General features: G+C 50.1%; 2 protein-coding genes and 1 pseudogene across 9 annotated transcripts in view; 1 reads left to right on the plus strand and 2 right to left on the minus strand.

Moving 5' to 3' along the window:
* Positions 1-88: 88 nt before the first annotated feature.
* Positions 89-6682, minus strand: S1PR5 (sphingosine-1-phosphate receptor 5). Of its 5 annotated transcripts, XM_069591072.1 has the most exons (3): positions 4569-4678; positions 3713-3856; positions 89-2344 (listed from the first exon to the last, which is right to left on the minus strand). In XM_069591072.1, exon 3 carries the CDS (start codon positions 2324-2326, stop codon positions 1130-1132), a length of 1197 nt encoding a protein of 398 aa, XP_069447173.1. In that variant the 5' UTR covers positions 2327-2344; positions 3713-3856; positions 4569-4678; the 3' UTR covers positions 89-1129. The 5 variants fall into 5 exon arrangements, with proteins under 5 accessions (XP_069447173.1, XP_069447175.1, XP_069447174.1 ...); XM_069591074.1 differs by lacking the exons at positions 3713-3856; positions 4569-4678 and adding an exon at positions 6454-6682; XM_069591073.1 differs by lacking the exon at positions 3713-3856 and having other exon boundaries at positions 4569-5126.
* ATG4D (autophagy related 4D cysteine peptidase) overlaps positions 4264-20917 on the plus strand; it is a 35778-nt gene continuing 19124 nt past the window's right edge. Inside the window, exons 1-3 of one of the 4 annotated variants that reach the window (XM_069591068.1) lie at positions 4264-4361; positions 4915-5007; positions 6597-6721. In XM_069591068.1, coding sequence (XP_069447169.1) covers positions 6703-6721 — 19 coding nt within the window. In that variant the 5' untranslated portion in view covers positions 4264-4361; positions 4915-5007; positions 6597-6702. Of the gene's footprint in view, positions 4362-4914; positions 5008-5287; positions 5365-5388; positions 5681-6596; positions 6722-20917 lie in introns of those variants that run through there. The other 3 variants (XM_069591069.1, XM_069591070.1, XM_069591067.1) reach the window with 3 other exon arrangements.
* On the minus strand, positions 10426-10634 carry LOC138440595 (translation machinery-associated protein 7-like; annotated as a pseudogene).

Genomic DNA, 20917 nt, shown 5'->3' on the forward strand with positions numbered 1-20917 from the left:
AACCCAGGGATCTAACTCAGGTCTCCCACATTGCAGGCAGATTCTTTACCAGCTGAGCCACCAAGGGTAAAATCAACTGTTATTACTCTTATTATTCAATTATATTTTTATTCTTTTATGAAGGATCTGATACCACTTTCAAAAAAAATCTTGTTTCACAGAGGAACAGGCTGAGTCTCCTGGAGTCAAGTTTTGGGGTGCTCCATCTTTGGCCTCTCCTCTAAAAGTGAACACTTGTCCTTGACTCCTTTCTCCCCCACACCCAATTCCTCAATAATTCTGTCCAATCCCTCCCAAGTCTGTGGAGAATCTATACCGTCCCAGTCCTTGTCATCACTCCCCTAGGCAGTTACCATCACCCAGTTCTCCTGGCTTCACCCTCTACAGAGATCAGAGGTAGGTGCAAATACCTGAGCCTGATTAAGTCCTTCCTCTGCCTAGAAGCTTCCAGGAGTACTACTTCACTCAGAGCAGAAGTTTCTCCCCTGGGTCCATAAGGCTTTGCCCCACCTGCCCCATTATTTTCCTGTCTTTGTTTCTTGTCTGCCTCTCCATCCTTGTGCCAATGGCACTAAGATCTTTGCTTCTGAGAGAACACACAGGCATATTCTAGCCTTAGGACCTCTGCACCTGCTGCTCCCCCGTTCTGAAATGCTCTTCCTTCGGAAGGTCCCCGGACAGGGAATTCCCCAGCAGGCCACAGTTAGGACTCCCTGCTTCCACTGCAGGGGTTGTGGGCTCATTCCAGATTAGGGAACTAAGACCCCACATGCCAAAATAAAAGCTCCCAGGATAATCATCACCTCAGCCCACATCACATGTCACCACCTCTTCAAAAAGGCATCACCTGACCACCATCGCATCACTGTGTTGTCACCGGAATCATCTCCACACTTCTTCACTCCGTTATCATCTCTGAGTCCGACGCAAGAACATCAATTCCACAAAAGCAGGGATTTTTGTCTGTTTTGTTCATTGCTGTGGAGTTTAGCGTCAATAAAATATATTTTCCTAGGTCTTTTCTGCCTCCACCATCTTCATCTGTGGCTGCTTTTTCCTATAAATTCCTTTATTTAAAAAGAAAGTCTGCAAAAGAGCTCTTAGGGAGGGCAATGGCGGTCAAAGGGTGTCAGTCTGTAGCTGGCGGGGTTACCAGGGTCCCGGCGACCGTGGGTGCACCAGGGCAGCCGGTGGAACAGCTGGTCTCTAACCCGTCCCGCTGGGGAGAGGAGCGCTCGGAGCGGCTGGAGCTGCCATCCAGGCCGGGAGGTAGCCAGCGATGCAGGTCGCCCGAAGCCCCAGGGGCGCTCCCCGACCGCCGGGAGGCACCTGGGTCTCGGCAGCAGCGGCCCCGGTTGCAGCAGACGAGGCGCAGGAGCGCGTGACGCAGGTCGCGGTTGGTCAACGTGTAGATGATGGGGTTCAGGAGCGAGTTGGCCATGGCCAGGCCCAGGAAGGGGTCCGCTTGCAGGAGCACAGGGCAGGCGCGCGCCGGGCACGCCACGTCCAGCAAAAGCAGCAGGAAGAGGGGGCCCCAACAGGCCACGAAGGCCACGAGCACCACGCTGAGCGTGCGCAACAGCGCCAAGGAGCGCGGCGTGTGGCGCGCGCGCACCGAGGAGCCCTCGCCAGTCCCGGGGTGCGCCCGGAGGCGCCGCGCCTTGGCGCGCACCTGGCAGTATATCCGCGCGTAGAGCGAGCAGATGGCTGCCAGAATGCCGAGAAAGGCGAGCACGCAGAAGAGCACGTAGGCCTTGGCGTAGAGCGGCAGGACCGTGGAGCAGGCCTCCAGACGGCCCAGACAATTCCAGCCGAGCGCCGGCAGTAGTCCGAGGAGCAGGGACAAGCCCCAGGCGGCGGCCGCCAGCGCCAACGTGCGCCCCCGACGGGCGGCGGGCGCGGGTCCCCGCCGCTCCATGGTGAGGAGGCGCTCGAGTGCAATGGCCAAAAGGCTCAGCACGGACGCGGAGAGCGCCACGAAGACGCCGCCTTCACGGGCGAACCAGAGCGCGGGCGACAGACGCAGGGTGAGCGGCCCGGACAGCAGGATGTTGGCGGCATAGGCGGCGCCGGCCAGCAGGTCGGACAGCGTGAGGCTGCCCAGAAGCAGGAACATGGGCGCATGGAAGCGCGGGTGGCGTCCGAGCACGATCAGCACGGCTAAGTTCTCCAACACGATGAGCGCGCACACGGCCAGGCACACGACGGCATCTGCACGCAGTCCGGCGCCAGGCTGGTAGCGCGCACCGCGGAGCTTGCCGGTGTAGTTGTAATGCTGGACGATGACCTCGCTCACCGGCGCGGGCCGCAGCAGCCCCGGCTCCATGGGCCGCCCGCCCCAAGGCTGCGGAGAGGTGGGAGCAATGTCAGGCCTCATGCGCACCATCCCCGGCGGCCTGCGAAGGCAGGCATAAGCGGCCCCTGACCTGGGAAGGGGTTCTAACCCCCTACTCCCTACCCTACACTCACGCCCAGAGGGAATTTGGGATAGAAGGGGGGTGTCCATGGAGACAGGCCAACACAAGGAGACAAATCATATCAGAGGGGACAGGGTAACAGAGTCCCACATGAGAGGGACACTAATAATTCATACACAGGCACAGATATCCAGAGCCATCTTAGTCAAAACCAGAAACAGACACACAGAGAACGCGACAAATACAGTGACGCATTGACAAGGACATGTGCATAGATAGTCACAAACTAGGGCAAAATGCGCAGTTACACCCTCTCAGGGAACCATGAAAGTACGTTCAGGTCTTCCCTGCTGGTCCAGTGGATAAGAATCCACCGCCTGCCTGTGCAGGAGACAAGGGTTCAATCCCTGGTCTGGGAGGATCCCATAGGCCGCAGAGCAACTGAGCCTGTGCGCCACAGCTATTGAGCCCACGCACCGCAACTACTGAAAACCGAGCGCCCTAGAGCCCGTGTTCTGCAACAGAAGAACCCGCGCAAGAAGTCCGCGCTGGGCAACTAGAGAGTAGTCCCCACTGGGTGCAACTAGTGAAAAGCTCACGCAACAACAAAGACCCAGCACAGCCAAAAATAAATAAAAATAGTTTTTAAAAAAGAAAGCACAAAAATAAAATTTTTAAAAAAGGAAGTACATTCACACACGGACACTGAAAGATATATACAAATTCCCCCACACACAGACAGGATCTTATGCCTAGTCTCACAGGCCACAATTTCACAACCTCCACCCACCCCCTGGGACCCAGAACCCCACAATCTACACGCCTCGCTGCATAGAGGTTTTTTCCCTGCGAACTCCCCCCTTCATTCGCTGCAAAACCCCAGTGAGAAGGCAAAGAAAACTCCACCCATTTTGCAGGGCCAGAGCCTGAGGGCAGCAGACGGAATTCACCTCTCATAGACTCTTGCGGGACATACACGTCATTAAAGTATAATAATACCTCCTAACTGTGACTTGGCGCTAACATACCCTGGGCAGTCTCCCCTTAACCCCAATTTACAGACGAGGAAACTGAGGCTCAGACGAAGTACCTCGCAAAGAAGCAGACACAAAGATTTTCATGCTCCACACAAACACATCCACGCAGAAACTGAGACACAGTCACGGAAGTCCCACTGAACAGATGAGGAAACCAGGGCCTGGGGAGGGGAACGGATTTAACTGGACAGGGCAGAAACAAATGGCTCCCAGATGGCTTGAGCTGCACACAGGGAACCAGGCGCAAATCAGACTCACAGCAAGTCACGGACTCAGCCATGCTGGGGTGAAGGGGACACCAAATACACGCAGATGAGGGTCACCCCAGGGTCACACTCGCTGCTCTGGGGACACTGCGCAGTGGTTCGCAGCCTGTGTACCTCCCACCTCTCCTCCTTTTGCCTGGAGACAAGAGTGAGGTAGCGAAACTTGCAGTGGTGTGGCTGGTAGAGGACGAGGCGGGGGGATTCCGGGTGCCTTCCACCCCCGTCCCGGGTCCCCGCACCCAGTCCCGAAATCTCAGATTTTCCCCTTCCAAGAGACTTCGGGAAAGGCCCGAGAAATCCAAGCCAAGGGGACAAGGGTGGTGGCCAGGGCAACCCCCACCCCCAGGCCAGGACGAGCCCCGCGCGCGAAAGGACCCAGTGGTGGACACTCACCCCTGCTCCCAGGTAGTGCGCGCTCGACAGTCGCGCGGCCGGGAGCGGAGACAGCGGCCCCTGTTCGGGAGGCGGGGCTGGGGGCAGGCGAGGGGGCGGCCCCCAAGGCAGAGCGCTGGAGATCGCCAGCAGTTGCCCCCTCCTCCTCTTGGGGTACGGGCTGCCAGCCCGCGGCTGCCAGCGCGTGTCTGCCAGCCTGTACCACCCGCCGCGGCAACGGAACGCGCCCTCGGCGCCGACTGGCACTGGTCAGCCCTCGGCTCCCCGCTCCTGGCCCGGGCGGCCCTCCCAGGGATGCTCCGTCGCGGTGGGAGGATCCGGAGACACGAGCAGGGGGAGGGTTCTTCACCCCGGGCGGCCGCAACCTGAGTTTCTTTCCCCCCCGTCCCCCCAACACCTAATAGAGGGGTCCCCTCTGTACTCTGGGCACTGATCCCTCCCCTTTTCCCACCTACCTTCTGATTGAACACCCTGGGCTGCACCCCAAGGACGTCCAGGCGGCGGAGGAACCCCCGCAACCCGGGTTAAGAAGGGTCTTTAGCAGCCGTAGCCTCAATTCCCCTCCCCCCACAACAGATAGAGCCGTCGGCTTCCTGGCGCAGGCCCCACCCCCTTATCCCTCTCCCGTCCCCAGTTTGGGGCGGGTGGGGGAGGGGCAGGCGCGGTCAAGATGCTGGTGGGAATCTTCTCCTCCCCAGATAAGAAGAATCTGGCTCGTAGGTCCCCCTGGTTGTCCCGCTTCCCCCACCCCGTATCTCTCGCCCTTATCACTCTCGACAAAGTGGTTTACTCGGTTATCAGGTTTCTGGGCTGTGTCCCCACCAGACAGTCAACCCCACCGGAGAAGAGATTTGTGTCTGCTCTGGGCACTGCCTGGACACAAGCCCGTGCCCAGTAAGCAGCCGCGGAGTGAGTGAGTGAATGAATGAATGTCTCCCTCACTTTCTCCCTGTGTGTCTCCCTTCTGATTTCTCGGGGTCTCTCCGTCTCTGTTTCTCCCCGTCTCTGTGTGTGTGTGTGTCTCTCTCAGTCGCTTCTTTGTCTTTCTCTGTGTCTCTCCCACGCCTCTCCCAGGCCTCAGCTCCTCCAATGGGCCAGTCCCAGCTGGCCCCGCACCCGCCACCCCCACTTCCCAGGAGCTTCCACGCTGGGAAGCTCCCTCGGATCAGAGGCCACAGCCGGGAAGTGGGGGCTGGGGCCTGGCTGCTGCGACCTTCGCTAGGACTGTGCCCTTTGCACCGGCTGCCTCAGGTTCTGCCGGCCTCGGCCTCCGGTGGGGTGAGGGCGGCCCAGAGAGGATCAGCGGATGGATCAGACGGGTCAGATGGGAGAGAGGGGGAGAGAGACCCCTTGGGGCACCCAGGCTAGGTTGCATCCTCCTGTCGCCTCTTAGGGATCCCAGTGGCTCCAAATAGAACCACTCTTCCCTGCTCCTTCCCTGGTGGGTCAGACGGTAAAGCGTCTGCCTGCAACGCTGGAAATCTGGGTTGGGAAGATCCCCTGGAGAAGGAAATGGCAACCCACTCCAGTACTCTTGCCTGGAAAATCCCATGGATGGAGGAGCCTGGTAAGTGCAGTCCATGGGGTCGCTGAGAGTCAGCAGGACTGAGTGACTTCTCTCCTCTTCGCCTGCTCCAACAGATCAGGCACTGGGGCAGTGCAGCCAGGGAAGCCAGAGTTGGGGGGCGTGGAGATGGTTGTTGTGTGGGGTGAGTGTGGTGAGATTTGATGCTGGAGCCCCCAGCCTCCCCCACCAAGCCATCGAGGATGAGCCCTGAAGATTCCCCCAAAGTGTCAGGGCCATGTGCTTGATAAATGACCCCCTTCTGCAAAGGGGAAGCCACACCCTAGGGTGGGAATGTGGCTGCTTCTCACCTCCCAAGTGGCAATCTCACCTCCCACGGGCCCTATATACAGTGGAGGGGGGCTTCCGGCCCCCGGTCCCCGGCCCAGCACCCCCAACTTGTGCCACTTCATGCATGAGATCCCACAAGATCACAGCCTTCTTCTGTCCAGATGGTCCCATGGCTCCCTATGTGGCTCAGAGTAAAAGTCCAAATTCAAAAAGTACCAGGCCTTCAAAGCCCACAAGGCCTGGCACAGTCTCTCCCGCTTTTATCTCCGTTCTTCCTATTCCAGCCCCACTGTCTCCCCTCAACACACACACCAGTTCCTCACACTCTTCAAGACCTTGGGACTTGGGGATCAGCATGCCCGGAACACCCTGCCCCAGCCCTTCCCAGGCGGTCGCTTCCTCAGAGAGGCCTTCCGGTCTGTGTCCGCCTCCTCCCCAGTCTCACACTGCAGTTGGTACCGTCTGAAATGACCTTCATTACTTACTGATTCGTGTGGCACATCGTATGACTCTGCCCTGGACTCCCAGCTCCAGGAAGGCAGGGGCCCTGTCTGTGCTTCTGCCCAGTCACTGAGTAAAGATTAAGAGCTTGGAGTCTGGAGCCAGGCTCAGTTACTTTGTCATCTAGGACTCCAGACAAATGACAGTCTCCTTGGAGCCTCGGTGGCCTCTTTTGTAAAATGGATGATGACAGTTTCCACTCTGAGAGATGCCCTTGAGGAAGAAGGGATGGAATGGAGCTTCAAGACACAGGTGAGTGTTCAATACATGTTGGCTAGGGTACTAGTGGGAAAGAACCTATCTGTCAATGCAGGTAGACTTAAGAGATGTGAGTTCGATCCCTGGGTAGGGAAGATCCCCTGGAGGAAGTCATGGCAATGTACTCCAGTATTCTTTGCCTGGAGAATCCCATGGACAGAGGAGCCTGGCTGGCTACAGTCCACAGTCGGACACAACTGAAGCGACTCAGCACGCACGCACAGGCGCTACTGGGCACCACTGTATCCCCAAGGAGGAATTAGAAGGGGTTCAGCTCAGGCCCCACCCGCCCCACGTACCACCACCAGCCCAGCCCGCCCCACCCCTTGCCCCCCACCCATGCCTGGACTCTTCCCAGGGAAGGGCACCCCTGCCACAGCCTGCCCGCCTGATGCATGCCTGGGCTGGCACACCTGCCTGGCAAGTTCTGCTGCCAGGGCCATCACCCGCAGGGGCTGCTCCACCCAATCTGTACCCATTCTTCCTGAGCTGTAGCCTCGGCTCTAAAAGAGCAAAATGCCTCCCACAGCCCCCTCGCACCTCTGCCCATCCAGAGAGGTAGTGGGCTGCAGCAAGACTTCCCATTCCCCCACCTCTATCTATCTCCCACCTACCAGTTCTGAGGCTTGAATGTGGCTGCAGGGAGCTGCAAGCTGACAACTTTCCCACGACCAAAGACCAGAGCAGTCATGTTTCCGCAAGGAGGGGAGGGGGTGGTGTCTCAAACTGTAGGTCAGAGAGCCAACTCTGCCTCACAACTATAAGATTTGCTTGCCTGGCTCCAAGGTTTCCTATTCAAATGTCTGTCTGAACTGTATAGAAACACTGTACTCGGGTGAGTGAGTTTGCATCTCACAGGGGTAGAGCTTAATTTGGGAATAGCTATGTACTAGCATTGAACAAATAAGTACATAGATTGTAGATACTGACAACCACTCTTCATACTGTTGGAGAGGAAGTTGCAAATAAGCAATGTGGTGCTAGATGGGGTTATCATTATGAAATGTTTAATAGTTAGAGATGAACCTATTTGCAAAGTGGAAATAGAAACACAGAGGCAGAGAACAAACATACAGATGCCAAGGCAGGGGAAGGGCGGGTGGGATGAACTGGGAGATTGAGACTGACATATATACACTACTGATACTGTGTATAAATAGATAGCTAATGAGAGCCTACTGTATATAGCACAGGGAACTCTGCTTAATGCTCTGTGGTGACCTCAATGGGAAGGAAATCCAAAAAGGAGTAGATATATACATAGAGCTGATTCACTTTGCTGTACAGCAGAAATGAACACAATATTGTAATGCAGCTATACTCCAATAAAATTTTTTTTAAATAAATATAGGTTTGAGTGTATACAGATTTCCTAGCTCTGTCTGCCTTGTGTCCAGAAGCAATGACGCCCTAGAAGCAATGAGAACACTCAGCATCCAGATCTGGTTTCTAAATACCATTTTCCGGTAGGAGGAACCAGGACTCCTTGGAGAAATGGCTGCTTCTAGGATAAGGGCAGAGAAAATCCACAAGGACACTGAAGCATCTTCTAGAGCCAGAAGTGGAAAAATAAAAAAGGAAAAAGGACAGGAGCCAGCCTGAAAAGAACTCCTGCTGGCCAAAGCTGGAACAATTTTGAACAAACTAGACAGCATTAGAATTGAATTATAACCCGAAGAATAAATAACAAGTGAAACTGATTTAAATACACGAGTGAGTCTATTTTAAGATGAGGGCGAAGGAACAACTCTTTCTGACAGAAAAATTCCAATTAAGAAAAGTATAATGAGGGGCTTTGTTGGTGGTCCAGTGGTTAGAACAAACAGCTTCCATTGCAGGGCTCATAGTTTCAATCCTTAGTCAGGAAAGTAAGATCCCACAAGCTGTGGGATGCAGAAAAATAAAAAAAACCACTATGCACTGTGGGTGATAATGATGTGTTCATGGGTCATGTAGATTCACCAGCGGTTCAAAATACGCTACTATTGTGTGGGATGTCCATAGAGGGAGAGGACTAGGGTGGGAGGGCTGGGTGTATATGGGAGATCTCTGTACTTTCTGCTCAATTTTGCTGTGAAACTAAAACTGCTATTAAAAAAAATTATTAATCAAGAAAAGGAGGGGGATAAATTAGGAGTTTGGGATTAATATATACACACTGCTGCTACTGCTAAGTCGCTTCAGTCGTGTCCGACTCTGTGCGACCCCATAGACCGCAGCCCACCAGGCTCCCCTGTCCCTGGGATTCTCCAGGCAAGAACACTGGAGTGGATTGCCATTTCCTTCTCCAACACAGGAAAGTGAAAAGTGAAAGGGAAGTTGCTCAGTCATGTCCGACCCTTCGAGACCCCATGGACTGCAGCCTACCAGGCTCCTCCGTCCATGGGATTCTCCAGGCAAGAGTGCTGGAGTGGGGTGCCATCGATTTCTCTGATATACACACTACTATAGATAAAATAGATAATCAACAAGGACCTCCTGTATAGCACAGGAAATTCTACTCAATATTCTGTAATAGCCTGTATGGGAAGAGAATCTGAAAAAGAATGGATATAACTGAATCACTTTGCTATACACCTGAAACTAACACAGCATTATAAATCAGCTATGAAAATGAAATGTTAGTTGCTCAGTTCTCTGTGATTCTTTGCGACCCCATGGACTGTAGCCCCCCAGGCTCCTCTGTCCATGGAATTCTCCAGGCAAGAATACTGGAGTTCGTAGCCATTCCCTTCTCCAGGAGACCTTCCTCACCCAGGGATTGAACCCAGATCTCCCTCATTGCAGGCAGATCCTTCACAGTCTGAACCATCAAGGAAGCCAAAATCAGCTATACTTCAATATAAAATAATTTTAAAAAATACACAAAAAGCATTTGCCTGAGAAATCCTTGGGTGGATATATGCCCCCAGTTCACTCTGCTGGGTGGCTTTGGGTATTTCTGTTGCCAGCCTGGCCTCTGAAGTTATTTGAACTTGAAATGCCTGACTGTGCTGTCAGGAGCACAGTTTTGTTTTGTTTTGTTTTGTTTTAATGTTTATATCCTTATTTATTTGCTGGGCCAAGTCTTAGTCGAGGCATGCGGGATCTAGTTCCCTGACTAGGGGTCCAACCCAGGTCCCCTGCACTTAGAGCCTGGAGCCTTAGCCACTGAACCACCAGGGAAGTCCCTTCGTTTCGCTTTTTTTTCTTTCGTTTCGTTTTATGACTGAATAGTACTATTGTCTGAATGTCCTTATTAAAGTTTTTTTTTTTTTACCAAAGTTTATTCTTAAATGTACAGTAGGTTCTAAGACAACACTTCATTCTAGCTATAGGTGGCAACAGATATTATGGCAGGGAATCCAGATTTTTAAACAGGAATGGAAATAAGGGTCTTCATTGCCTCAGACACAAGGAACAGCTTGCTGCTGCTGCTGCTGCTGCTGCGTCACTTCAGTTGTGTCCAACTCTGTGGGACCCCATAGATGGCAGCCCACCAGGCTCCCCTGTCCCTGGGATTCTCCAGGCAAGAACACTGGAGTGGGTTGCCATTTCCTTCTCCAATGCATGAAAGTGAAAAGTGAAAGGGAAGTCGCTCAGTCGTGTCTGACCCTTTGAGACCCTATGGACCGCAGCCCACCAGACTTCTCCGTCCATGGGATTCTCCAGGCAAGAGTATTGGAGTGGGGTGCCATTGCCTTCTCTGAAGGAACAGCTTACTGTTTGCCAAATTTCTTAATTCCACCCCTGGCCAGAGGGCCTTTCCCCGAGGCCTTTGCTTGTAGCTCCTCCAGTTTCTTCTGCTTGAATGTCTTATCTCCCTCCTCCGTTCCTTGGCTTGCTTCCTGGGCTGCTTTAGGGGCTGCTTCTTGCCACCTTTACGGCCCAATATGGTGCCTGCTGCCCCTTCCCCAGACCCTGCCATCGGAAGTGCTAAAGATTTTTAAAGGCTCTGAGAAGAGTCTTTGAGTTGGGAGGAGGAAGGGAGGAGAAGGCAGCTTCGTAGGGATGGGGTAGGGGGGAAATAACCTCGTCCCCAGGTGCTGGGCACAAACTGGGCAGAGCCATGCTTTTCTCACCTGCTCACTTCGGACCTTGTGAGCTGCCCAGGGGAAAATCTGACCTCACCCTCCCACACATGTGTCCCCAGTTACTGCTAGGATTAAACCCAGGCCGAGGGAAGGGAAGATCCCCTGGAGGAGGAAATGGCAACCTGCTCCAGTATTCTTGCCTGGGAAATCCCTTGGACAGAGGAGCCTGGCTGGCCAGAGTCCACGTGGTCTTAAAGAGTTGGATATGACTGGCTGACTAAACAACAAGGGCTCCAAAAGCTGTAGGTGTGGATGGGGGAACTGAGTCCCCTGGAGGCAGAGGGGGCAGGGGCACCCCTCCATGCATCCCTCACTTCCAAATGAGCCTTGAAACTTGGAATCAGAACCTTCTCTCTCTCTCTCTCTCTCTCTCTCTCTCTCTCTCTCTCTCTCTCTCTCTCTCTCTCTTCCCCTTCACGCTTAGACATTCATTTCACAAACTAGATTTGGAGGGGAAGGGAAAGAAGAGCTGGGCAGAAGGATTGAGTCAGCATATGCAAAAATCTGGAGGCTGGAGAGAATGTGTACCTAAAAGAAATAGAAATCAGGTCAGCAGGGCAGAATTGTGGCAAAAGGGAAGGAAAGAGCAGGGGTGGGGGGTGAAGCTGGGGGCGGGACAAGGGAGGATCTGTGGACCTCAAATATCAGGCCTCTGCTGTCGGATCATCATTTTGCTGTGTGACTTGCTTAACCTCTCTGACCTCAGTCTCCTCGTCTGTAAAATGAAGTCGTGAAAGTCTTTTCGTTCTCACAGTGATCTTGTGATACGAGCACCCTTATTGGTGTAAAGAGCTAACACATTGCCCAAACCCGGAGCTTAACCACTTGATAAATGTCAGACATTATTTATTTTTAACAACTTTATTGAGATATAATTCACATACCACACAATTCACCCATTTAAAGTATGTGATTCTGGGGAGTTCCCTGGTGGTCCAACAGTTAAGACTCAGTGCTTTCACTAGAGGGGACCTGGGTTCAATCCCTGGTCAGGGAACTAGATCCCACATACTGCAACTAAGATGCTGGATACCTCAACTAAGACCCTGTATGTGTGTGGGTGTTAGTCACTCAGTGTGTGTGTGTGTGTGTGTGTGTGTGTGTGTGTGTGTGTGTGTGTGTGTTAGTCATTCAGTCGTGTCCGACTCTTTGCAACCCCATAGATTACAGCCCTCCAGGCTCCTCTGTCCATGGGATTCTGCAGGCAAGAATACTGGAGTGAGTTGTGGTTTCCCTCCTCCAGGGGATCTTCCCAACCCAGAGATCAACCCAGGGGTCTCCTGCATTGAAGGCAGATTCTTTACCCTCTGAGCCACCAGGGAAGTCCATGCAGCCATATATATAAATAGTTAAAAAAAAAAAAAAGCATCTGGGGGGGGGGAGATATATATGTATGTATAACTGAATCACTTTTCTGTAAATCTGAAGCCAACCCAACATTGTAAATAAACTATACTTCAATCTAAAAAGAGAAAAAAGAAAGCTCAAGCAAACCAGGCCATTGGCACCTGGCCCTTGCCCTCCTCCCCACCCCTCATCATACCGTGGTCTATCTTTGAATCTTCAAATCTGACAACTGTTCCTCATGATCAGAGAAGCAAGACTTGGGGTCAGACAGACGTGGGTTGGAATTCTGTCTCTAGTGATCAGCAGATGGATTCATTTGAGCCTCAGTTTCCTTATCAGTAAATAGGAATCCTAATTATTCCCTCTCTCACAGGGTTCAATGAGATAGGTCATGTCAACTCTTTTTTTTTTTTTTTAACTTGGCTACACCAGGTCCCAGTTGCAGCAAGTGGGATCTTTAGTTGTGACATGTGGGATCTAGTTGCCCATCACTGTTGTTCAGTCACTGAGTTGTGTCCAGCTCTTTGCGACCCCATGAACTGCGTGCGGTACTCCAGGCTTCACTGTCCCTCACTGTCTCCTGGAGTTTGCTCAAACTCATGTCCATTGAGTCAATGATGCCTTCTAAACATCTCATCCTCTGCCACCCCCTTCTCCTCTTGCCTTCAGTCTTTCCCAGAATCAGTGTCTTTTCCAGTGAGTCGACTCTTCCCATCAGGTGGCCAAAGTATTGGAGCTTCAGCTTCCGCATCAGTCCCTCCAGTGAATATGCAAGGTTAATTTCATTTAGGATTGACTGGTTTGATCTTTTTGCAATTTAAGGAACGCTATAGCACCACAATTTGAAAGAATCAATCTTTCAACACCTAGCCTTCCTTACGGTCCAACTCTCACATCCATTCCGGACTACTGGGAAAAAACATGGCTTGGGCTATATGGATCTTTGTCGGCAAAATGTCTCTATTTTTTAATATGCTGTCTAGGTTTGTCATAAGTTTGTCCGTCTTTCAAGGAGCAAGCATCTTTTAATTTCATGGCTGCAGTCACCGGACGTAGTGATTCTGGAGCCCAAGAAAATAAAATCTGTCACTGTTTCCACTTTTCCCCATCTATTTGCCATGAAGTGATGGGACCAGATGCCATGATCTTAGTTTTTTAAATGTTGAGTTTTAAGCCAGCTTTTTCACTCTCCTCTTTATAGTTCCCTGGCCAGGGAATGAAACCTGGGCTCCCTGCATTAAGAGCTCTGAGTCTTAGCCACTGGACCACCAGCGAAGTCCCTCATGTCAACTCTGTAGTGCAGTTCCTGGCACGGAGTAGGGGCTGTATTTATCAGGATTTGTTTAGCTGAAAGTTCCAGAAAAAAAAATTAAGTCCAACTCAAAAACAACTCAAACAAGCATGGAGGCTGTGGTTAGGAATGAACTGACTCCTGTAGCTGGAAATCTGGGGATCTGGGAATTGAGTTAACTTCAGGCATGGCTGGATCAAGAAGCTCTGATAGCACCAGGAATCCAACTCTCTCTTGACTCAGCTGAGCTTTGATCTCATCAAGTTCCCCTTTGGGTGGCAGAGATTCTTCTTGGTGCTACAGATTCATTATTCCCACTCAGTAGCAACTTGGAAAGATATAGCCAATTGCTCTAGGGTTCCACCAGAAGTCCCAGTACTGAATCTCATGGGCCTTTCTAGGATCACATGTCATAACTTAACCAATCTCCTACCGCGGGGTTCGGGGTGGGGGTGGGTGGGTGAGGACGGACTACTCTGATTGGTCAGGCTGGAAAATGTGGGCGGGGTCAACTCAATTTGATCTGAGCCTGTTCATGTGGGCCGTTAGGAGTCCCCAAATCTTGCTAGGTTGTTTTTCAGGAATCTGAGATGGGAAGGTCACGGAACAACAGAAAAGGCAGAAGTTAAATTCTGGGAGTTCAGTTTAGGGCCAGTTGAGTTTGAGATGCCTCCCAGCCATCAGGTGGTATCACTGAGTCATCAATTGAATATGAGACATGCATTCATCTGTCTTGGTGGCTCAAGTTGTTTTTATTAATTTTATGGGAATATAATTTCCTTTCAAAGGATACCCTTAAGAAGTATAATTATTATGATATATAATTTCTCCACTGGAGTTAATTTCCTTTTTTTTTCTTTGGTTCTCTTTCTTAGAAGTTCTAGCAATTTATCTCAATTCAGCTTTCCAAATGATAAAATTTATCCAATAATCTAGAGGTGAATGTGTGCCTGATAAGTCCCTTCAGTGATGTCCAACTCTCTGTGACCGTATGGACAGTAGTCCTCCTACCCCCAGGCTGCTCTGCCCATGGGGTTCTCCAGGCAAAAATACTGGAGTGGGTTGCCGTACTCTTCTCCAGGGAATCTTCCCGACTCAGGGACTGAATCCATGTCTCTTATGTCACCTGCATTAGCAGGCAGGTTCTTTATCTTTAGTGCCACCTGGGAAGCCTAGTATAGACGTAGCATTCTGTTTTCCTCCTGGCTTCTTTTTGTTGGGGATTTCTTCCTGTCAGGATCCTAGGAATTCTCTTTATTTTTTAATTGGTTTTTTTTCCCCCAGTTAATTTATTTTTGCTTGTATTGGGTCTTAGTTGCTCCTTGAAGGATGTTTGTTTCCCAGCATGGGCTCCAGAGTGCTTGGACTGAGTAGTAGGTGCTTGGACTTAGTTGCCCCAAGGCAGGTGGGATCTTAGTTCCCCCACAAGGGATGGAACCTGAGTCCCCTGCATTGGAAGGTAGATTCTTAACCACTGGATCACCAGGAAAACCCCCTAGGAATTCTCTTTATCCCTTTCCTAAGTCAGAATTCTTTCCTCCCTCTCTTGTCTTCTCTTTGTCTTTGTTCACGCTTCCATTATTGTGGACTGCTGCAGCCATGCTGTGCTCAGTCGTATCTGACTCTTTGCAACCCCATGGACTGTAGCCCACCAGGCTCCTCTCTCCATGGGGATTCTCTAGGCAAGAATACTGGAGTGGGTTACCATTTCCTCCTCCAGGAGACCTTCCCCACCCAGGGGTCAAACCCGAGTCTTCTGAATCTCCTGCATTGACAAGCGGATTCTTTACCACTGAGTCACCTGGAAAGCCCTTTGTGGAGTTCATCCCACAGTAAATTTCCAAAAACATAAGGGCACGAGAGAGAACATTTTTGAGCCCTTCCATGTTTTGGAATGCGCCTTTACTTGCGCTTCATGTTTGATTGACATTTTGGCTCTAGATAGTAATCTAGATGAAATATGGTTTTCTGTCAGAATTTTGAATCCATGTCCCCATTGTCAAAGTCTGTATAGTCAAAACTGGGGTTTTTCCAGTAGTCATGTATGGATATGAGAGTTGGACTATAAAGAAGGCTGAGTGCCAAAGAATTGATGTTTTTGAATTGTGGTGCTGGAGAAGACTCTTGAGAGTCTCTTGGACAGCAAGGAGATCAAACCAGTCAACCGTGAAGGAAATCAACCCTGAATATTCATTGGAAGGGCTGATGCTGAAGCTCCAATACTTTAGCCACCTGATACAAAGAGCCGACTCATTGGAAAAGACCCTGATGCTAGGAAAGATTGAGGGCAAGAGGAGAAGGGGAGGACAGAGGATGAGATGGTTGAATGGCATCACCGACTTAATGGACATGAGTTTGAGCAAACTCTGGGAGATAGTGAAGGACAGGAAAGCCTGGTGTGCTGAAGTTTATGGGATTGCTAAGAATCAGACACGACTTAATGACTGGACAACAGCAACCCATTGTCTCTTTGTTTCTGGTGCCTTTGAATGCGTTGTTTGTTCTACCAAGAACGCACTTCCTTCCTCTCTTTTCTTATTTATTCATTTGGCTGTGCTGAGTCTTCATTGCTGCGTGTGGGCTTTCTCTAGTTGAGGCAGGTGGGAGCTGCTCTCTAGTTGTGGGGCTTCTCTTGGCTGCTGAGCACCAGCTCTCGGGCCCAGGAGCTTCAGTAGTTGCAGCACGTGGGTTCTAGTGGGTGGGCTCAGTAGTGGTGGGGCATGGCCTTAGTTACTCTGCAGCATTGTGGGATCTTAATTCCCGGACCAGGGATTGAACCCATGTCCCCTGCATTGGCAGGCAGATTCTTATCCACTGGACCACCAGAGCAGTCCTTCTCTCTTTTTCCAATTCCCACCATCTTTTAGCTCCTATGATAAACATTTTTAGAGATCACTATCTTTTGAATGAAAAACAACTTCAATTTGGTGACTCTCTTGACTATTTCTGGCTATTGAAATGTGAGTGGAAATGACACTTCACTTCTGTATGTCAGTCACTTCTGAGGAGGCATGAAAAAGCCCACACAAGCTTCTCCAGTCTCTCTCTCGTCCTTCCACAGCAACTGAGACAGTGATTTCTTCCTGATGGTGCAGCTGCAAGATGGTGGATATCTGGTCAACCTGGACCCCAGCACGGCTGTGTGGAGCTAAGCCCCTGCAGCTCACGTAGAATGAGTAACACGAGGGAGAAGTAAACTTTGGTTGAGTTGAACCACTGAACTTTGGACTTGTTTGTTACTGCAGGGAAACTTGACCTTTTCTGACTAACGTCAGCCTCTTCTGACTAATAAGCTTCCTCAGAAGTCCTCCTGAATCACAACCCCTGAACTATACTATTTCCCACCATTGCAAGCTTTCATTTTCCTATGTGACCCATATTGTAATCATTAACTGTAATGTGTAATGAATTCAATATCTATCTCCTGGGACTTCCCTTGTAGTCCAGTGGCTAAGACTCTCCATTCCCAAATCAGGGGGCTGGGGTTCAGTCCCTGGTCAGGAAATTAGATCCCGCATGCTGCAACTACATCTCAGTACAGAAAAAAAGAAAGAAAATAAAGAAAACATCTCTCTCCTTTATCTCACCTCCAGAACCCCAAGAGGAGACAAAGATGTTTTTGTTCCTGTTAATACCTAGCAGAGCTTGACGCACAATAAATGTCAGGATATACTTGTGCTTTTTTTGGTTTTTGTTTTCATAGCATTGTTTTAATTTTTATTTTAATTAAAATTTTTATTGATGTAGAGTTGGTTTACAATGCTGTGTTAGTTTCAGGAGTACAGCAAAATGATTCAGTTGTATGTCTATATATGTATGGGCACAGATGATCAGTCGTGTGTATATGTATTCTTTTTTAGATTTTTTTCCATCATAGGTTATTACAAGACATTGCATATAGTTCCCTGTCCTCTTCAGTAGGTCCTTGTTGGTTGTGCTCAGTAGCTCAGTCATGTATGACTCTTTGTGACCCCGTGGACTGTAGCCCACCAAGCTCATCTGTCCATGGGATCTTCCCAACTCAGAGATTGAACCTGGGTCTCCTGTGTCTCCTGCATTGGCAGGTGGGCTCTTGACCACTAGCACCACCTGGGAAGCCCCATTTTATTTATAGTAGTGTGTATATTTTAACCCCAAACTCCTAATCTGTCCCTCCCCCCAGGATACATTTGTTGAATGAAAGAAGAGTTTAGCATTCTTTCAGCCAAAAAGGGGAGAAGGCAATGGCACCCCACTCCAGTACCCTTGCCTGGAAAATCCCATGGATGGAGGAGCCTGGAGGGCTGCAGTCCATGGGGTTGCTAAGAGTCAGAAACTACTGAGGGACTTCACTTGCACTTTTCACTTTCATGCATTGGAGAAGGAAATGGCAGCCCACTCCAGTGTTCTCGCCTGGAGAATCCCAGGGATTGGGGAGCCTGGTGGGCTGCCGTCTGTGGGGTCGCACAGAGTCGGACACGACTGAAGTGACTTAGCAGCAGCAGCAGCAGCCAAAAAGGCAGCTGTAAACAGAGAGCTTCCCTGGTGGCTCAGATGATAAAGAATCTGCCTGCAGTGCAAGAGATGCAGGATCTATCCCTGGCTTGGGAAGATCCCCTGGAGAAGGAAATGGTAACCCACTCCAGCATTCTTGCCTGGAAAATTCCATGGACAGAGGAGCCAGTCAGGGTATAGTCCATGGGGTCACAGAGTCGGACATGACTAACACATATATATAAACAGAGTTCATTTCTAAAACATTCTGTCCTGCAGATCTCATGTGTAATATAAGCATGAAAGACAGAACAAAGTGGCTCCAACAAGGCAAGGAAGTTTGATGAGGAAAATGATCTCTCATGAGAAAGCATCTTTGCACGTATTTGTGTTTCTTTCAAGAGTGTGTAATTTAGTCAGCTCAGCCTTGTGGGGAGTTATTGCAGAAAAGGGCATGAGAACTGGGTGGAGAGACACAGAAACATTCCAGAAACATTCCTAGAATTGCTGAGGAACCCAGGATGAAATTCATGCGCTGAAGCCAAAATACAGTCACCAGAAGACAAGCCTACCTCACTGGATTCCACTCAAATGCAGTTTTGTTCCTGTGTCCTAACATTACCATAGTGATTTGTTCTTTCAGCTTTATTGGGGTGTCACTGACATACGAAAAACTACCCCACTTTTTTTTTTATTTCATTTTTTGTCCGCATTGGGTCTTCATTGCTGTGAATCGCCTTTCTCTAGTAGCTCGGGCTTTTCGTTTCAATGGCTTCTCTTGTTGCAGAGCACACACTCTAGGGCGTGTGGGCTTTAGTAGCTATGGCTCGCCGCCCGGGCTCTAGAGAGCAGGTGCAGTAATTGTGGGGCAGCAGCTTTAGGAGCTCCGAGTGGTCTTCTCGGACCGAGGATTGAACCCGTGTCCCCGGCATTGACAGGCGGATTCTCATCCACTGTACCACCAGGGAAATCCTCTTCTTTCTTTTTCTTAATTGAAGTGCAGTTGATTTAAAATATTAGTTTCAGATGTACAACATACTGATTCAGTGTTTTTGTAGAATACTCCATTTAAAGTCGTTATAGGAGGGCTTCCCTGGTGGTCCAGCGGTTAAGAATCCACCTGCCAAATGCCGGGGACAGGAGTTCAATCCCTGATCAAGGAAGATTCCACATGCCTGGGAGCAACTAACCCCACGTGCCAGGATTACTGAAGCCCATGCGCCCCCGAGCCTGTGCTCCACAACAGGAGAAGTCGCTGCAAGGAGAAGCCCGCACACTGCAACTAGAGAGTAGACCCCACTTGCTGCAATTATGGAAAAGCCCACGCAGCAATGAAAACCCAGTGCAACCAAAAATAAATAGGCATACAAAGTCATTGCAGGGAATTCCCTGATGGTCCAGTGGTTAAGACTCCATGCTTCCACTGCAGCAGGCATAGGTTCAGTCATTCGTTGGGGAATTACTATGCAAGCCACGTGGTATGGCCAAAACATTTCTTTTAAAAAGTCATTATAAAATATTGGCTATCTTCCCTGCATTGTACAGTGTATCCTTGTAGCTTATTTATTTTATAAGACTAGTTTATACCTCTTAATCCCCATGCATATGCTGCCCCTCCCTCCTTCCCCAGCCCACTGGCAAGCACTAGTTCATTCTCTATATCTGTGAGTTTGTTTCTGTTTTGTTATATTCATTTATTTGCATGGCTTTTTTAGATCGCACGTATAACTTTTTGCTTTGTCTGTCTGATTCATTTCACTAAAGCCTGATACCCTTCAGGTCTATCCATGTAGTTGCAAATAGCGGAATTTCATTCTTTGCCAGGGATGTTCTTGAAAGAGTAATGGAATTAGGACCACTGTGATTCTTGTCTTCATGGAGCTTCTGCTCTCATGGGAGATGCTAGGATTAATAAGCAATGACACAGTTGATTGTAATGATGTAAGGTGGCTCAGCAGTGAAAAAATCTGCCTGGAAAGCAGCTGCCTGCAATGCAGGAGACACAAGTTCAACTCCTGGGTCAGGAAGATCCCCTGGAGAAGGAAATGGCAACCCACCCTAGTATTCTTGCCTGGGACATCCCCTAGATAGAGGAGCCTGGCAGTCGCGGGGTCGCAAAGAGTCGGACACGACTTAGCAGCTGAAACCATCACCACAATAATTCATTTGTGTTAGGAGGAGCCTGAGAATAAAGAGAGCCTGGCCCAAGCTGGAGGTCAGGGCCGATCTCTAAGAGCAGGCGATAGGCAAGCCAAGACCTGGTGAAGAGAAGGAATAAACAGGCTGCATTGGTTTCCTAAGTATGCTATTCCCACGGACCGTGTGTCTTGAGACAGAAGTAGATTCTCCCACAGGGCTGGAAGTTGGAGGTGCAAAGTCAAAGTTATCAGCAGGGCTAAGCTCTCTCTGAAGGCTTGAGGGGAGAATCATTCTGTATCTTGTCCTAGCTTCTGGTGGTTACTGGTCGTCTTTGGTTTGCATGCAAGTGCATCACCCGAATCTTGGCTTCTGTTCACATGACCTCCTTCCTCTGTGTCTGTCTGCATCTCTGTCTTCTCTTCTTATAAAGACAGCAGTCATATTGGACTCAGGACCTGCTCTAGTTCAGTATTGATCTCGTCTTAATTAATTACACCTGCAAAGACTATTTCCAAATAAGGTCCCAACCATAAGTACCTGGGGTTTGGATTTCAACACATCTTTTTTGGAGAAACAATAGAGCCCATAAGACAGGCTGGTCTGTGACAGTCATTGTTAGTTGGAATCTGAGGCAGTGGCCCCCAGGTGGATCCAGACAAGCCTGGGGTGGCCTAGTGGGGGTGCCTGGCATCTGGTTTGCTTAAAGTAGTGGGACCTTTGCTTAAAGTAGGAGGGAAAAGAGGAGAAGGGGTTCAAAGAGCAGAGTAGCTCCAGAGTAGCTCTGTTAGAACATCTCAATTCCGACTGGCCATATTTCAAGTTCTCCATGGCCACAGGCAGCTGGTGGCTACTGTCTGAAGGTACAGA

The sequence above is a fragment of the Ovis canadensis genome, chromosome 5 (genome assembly GCF_042477335.2).
Source record: "Ovis canadensis isolate MfBH-ARS-UI-01 breed Bighorn chromosome 5, ARS-UI_OviCan_v2, whole genome shotgun sequence".
Lineage (NCBI taxonomy): Eukaryota > Metazoa > Chordata > Mammalia > Artiodactyla > Bovidae > Ovis > Ovis canadensis.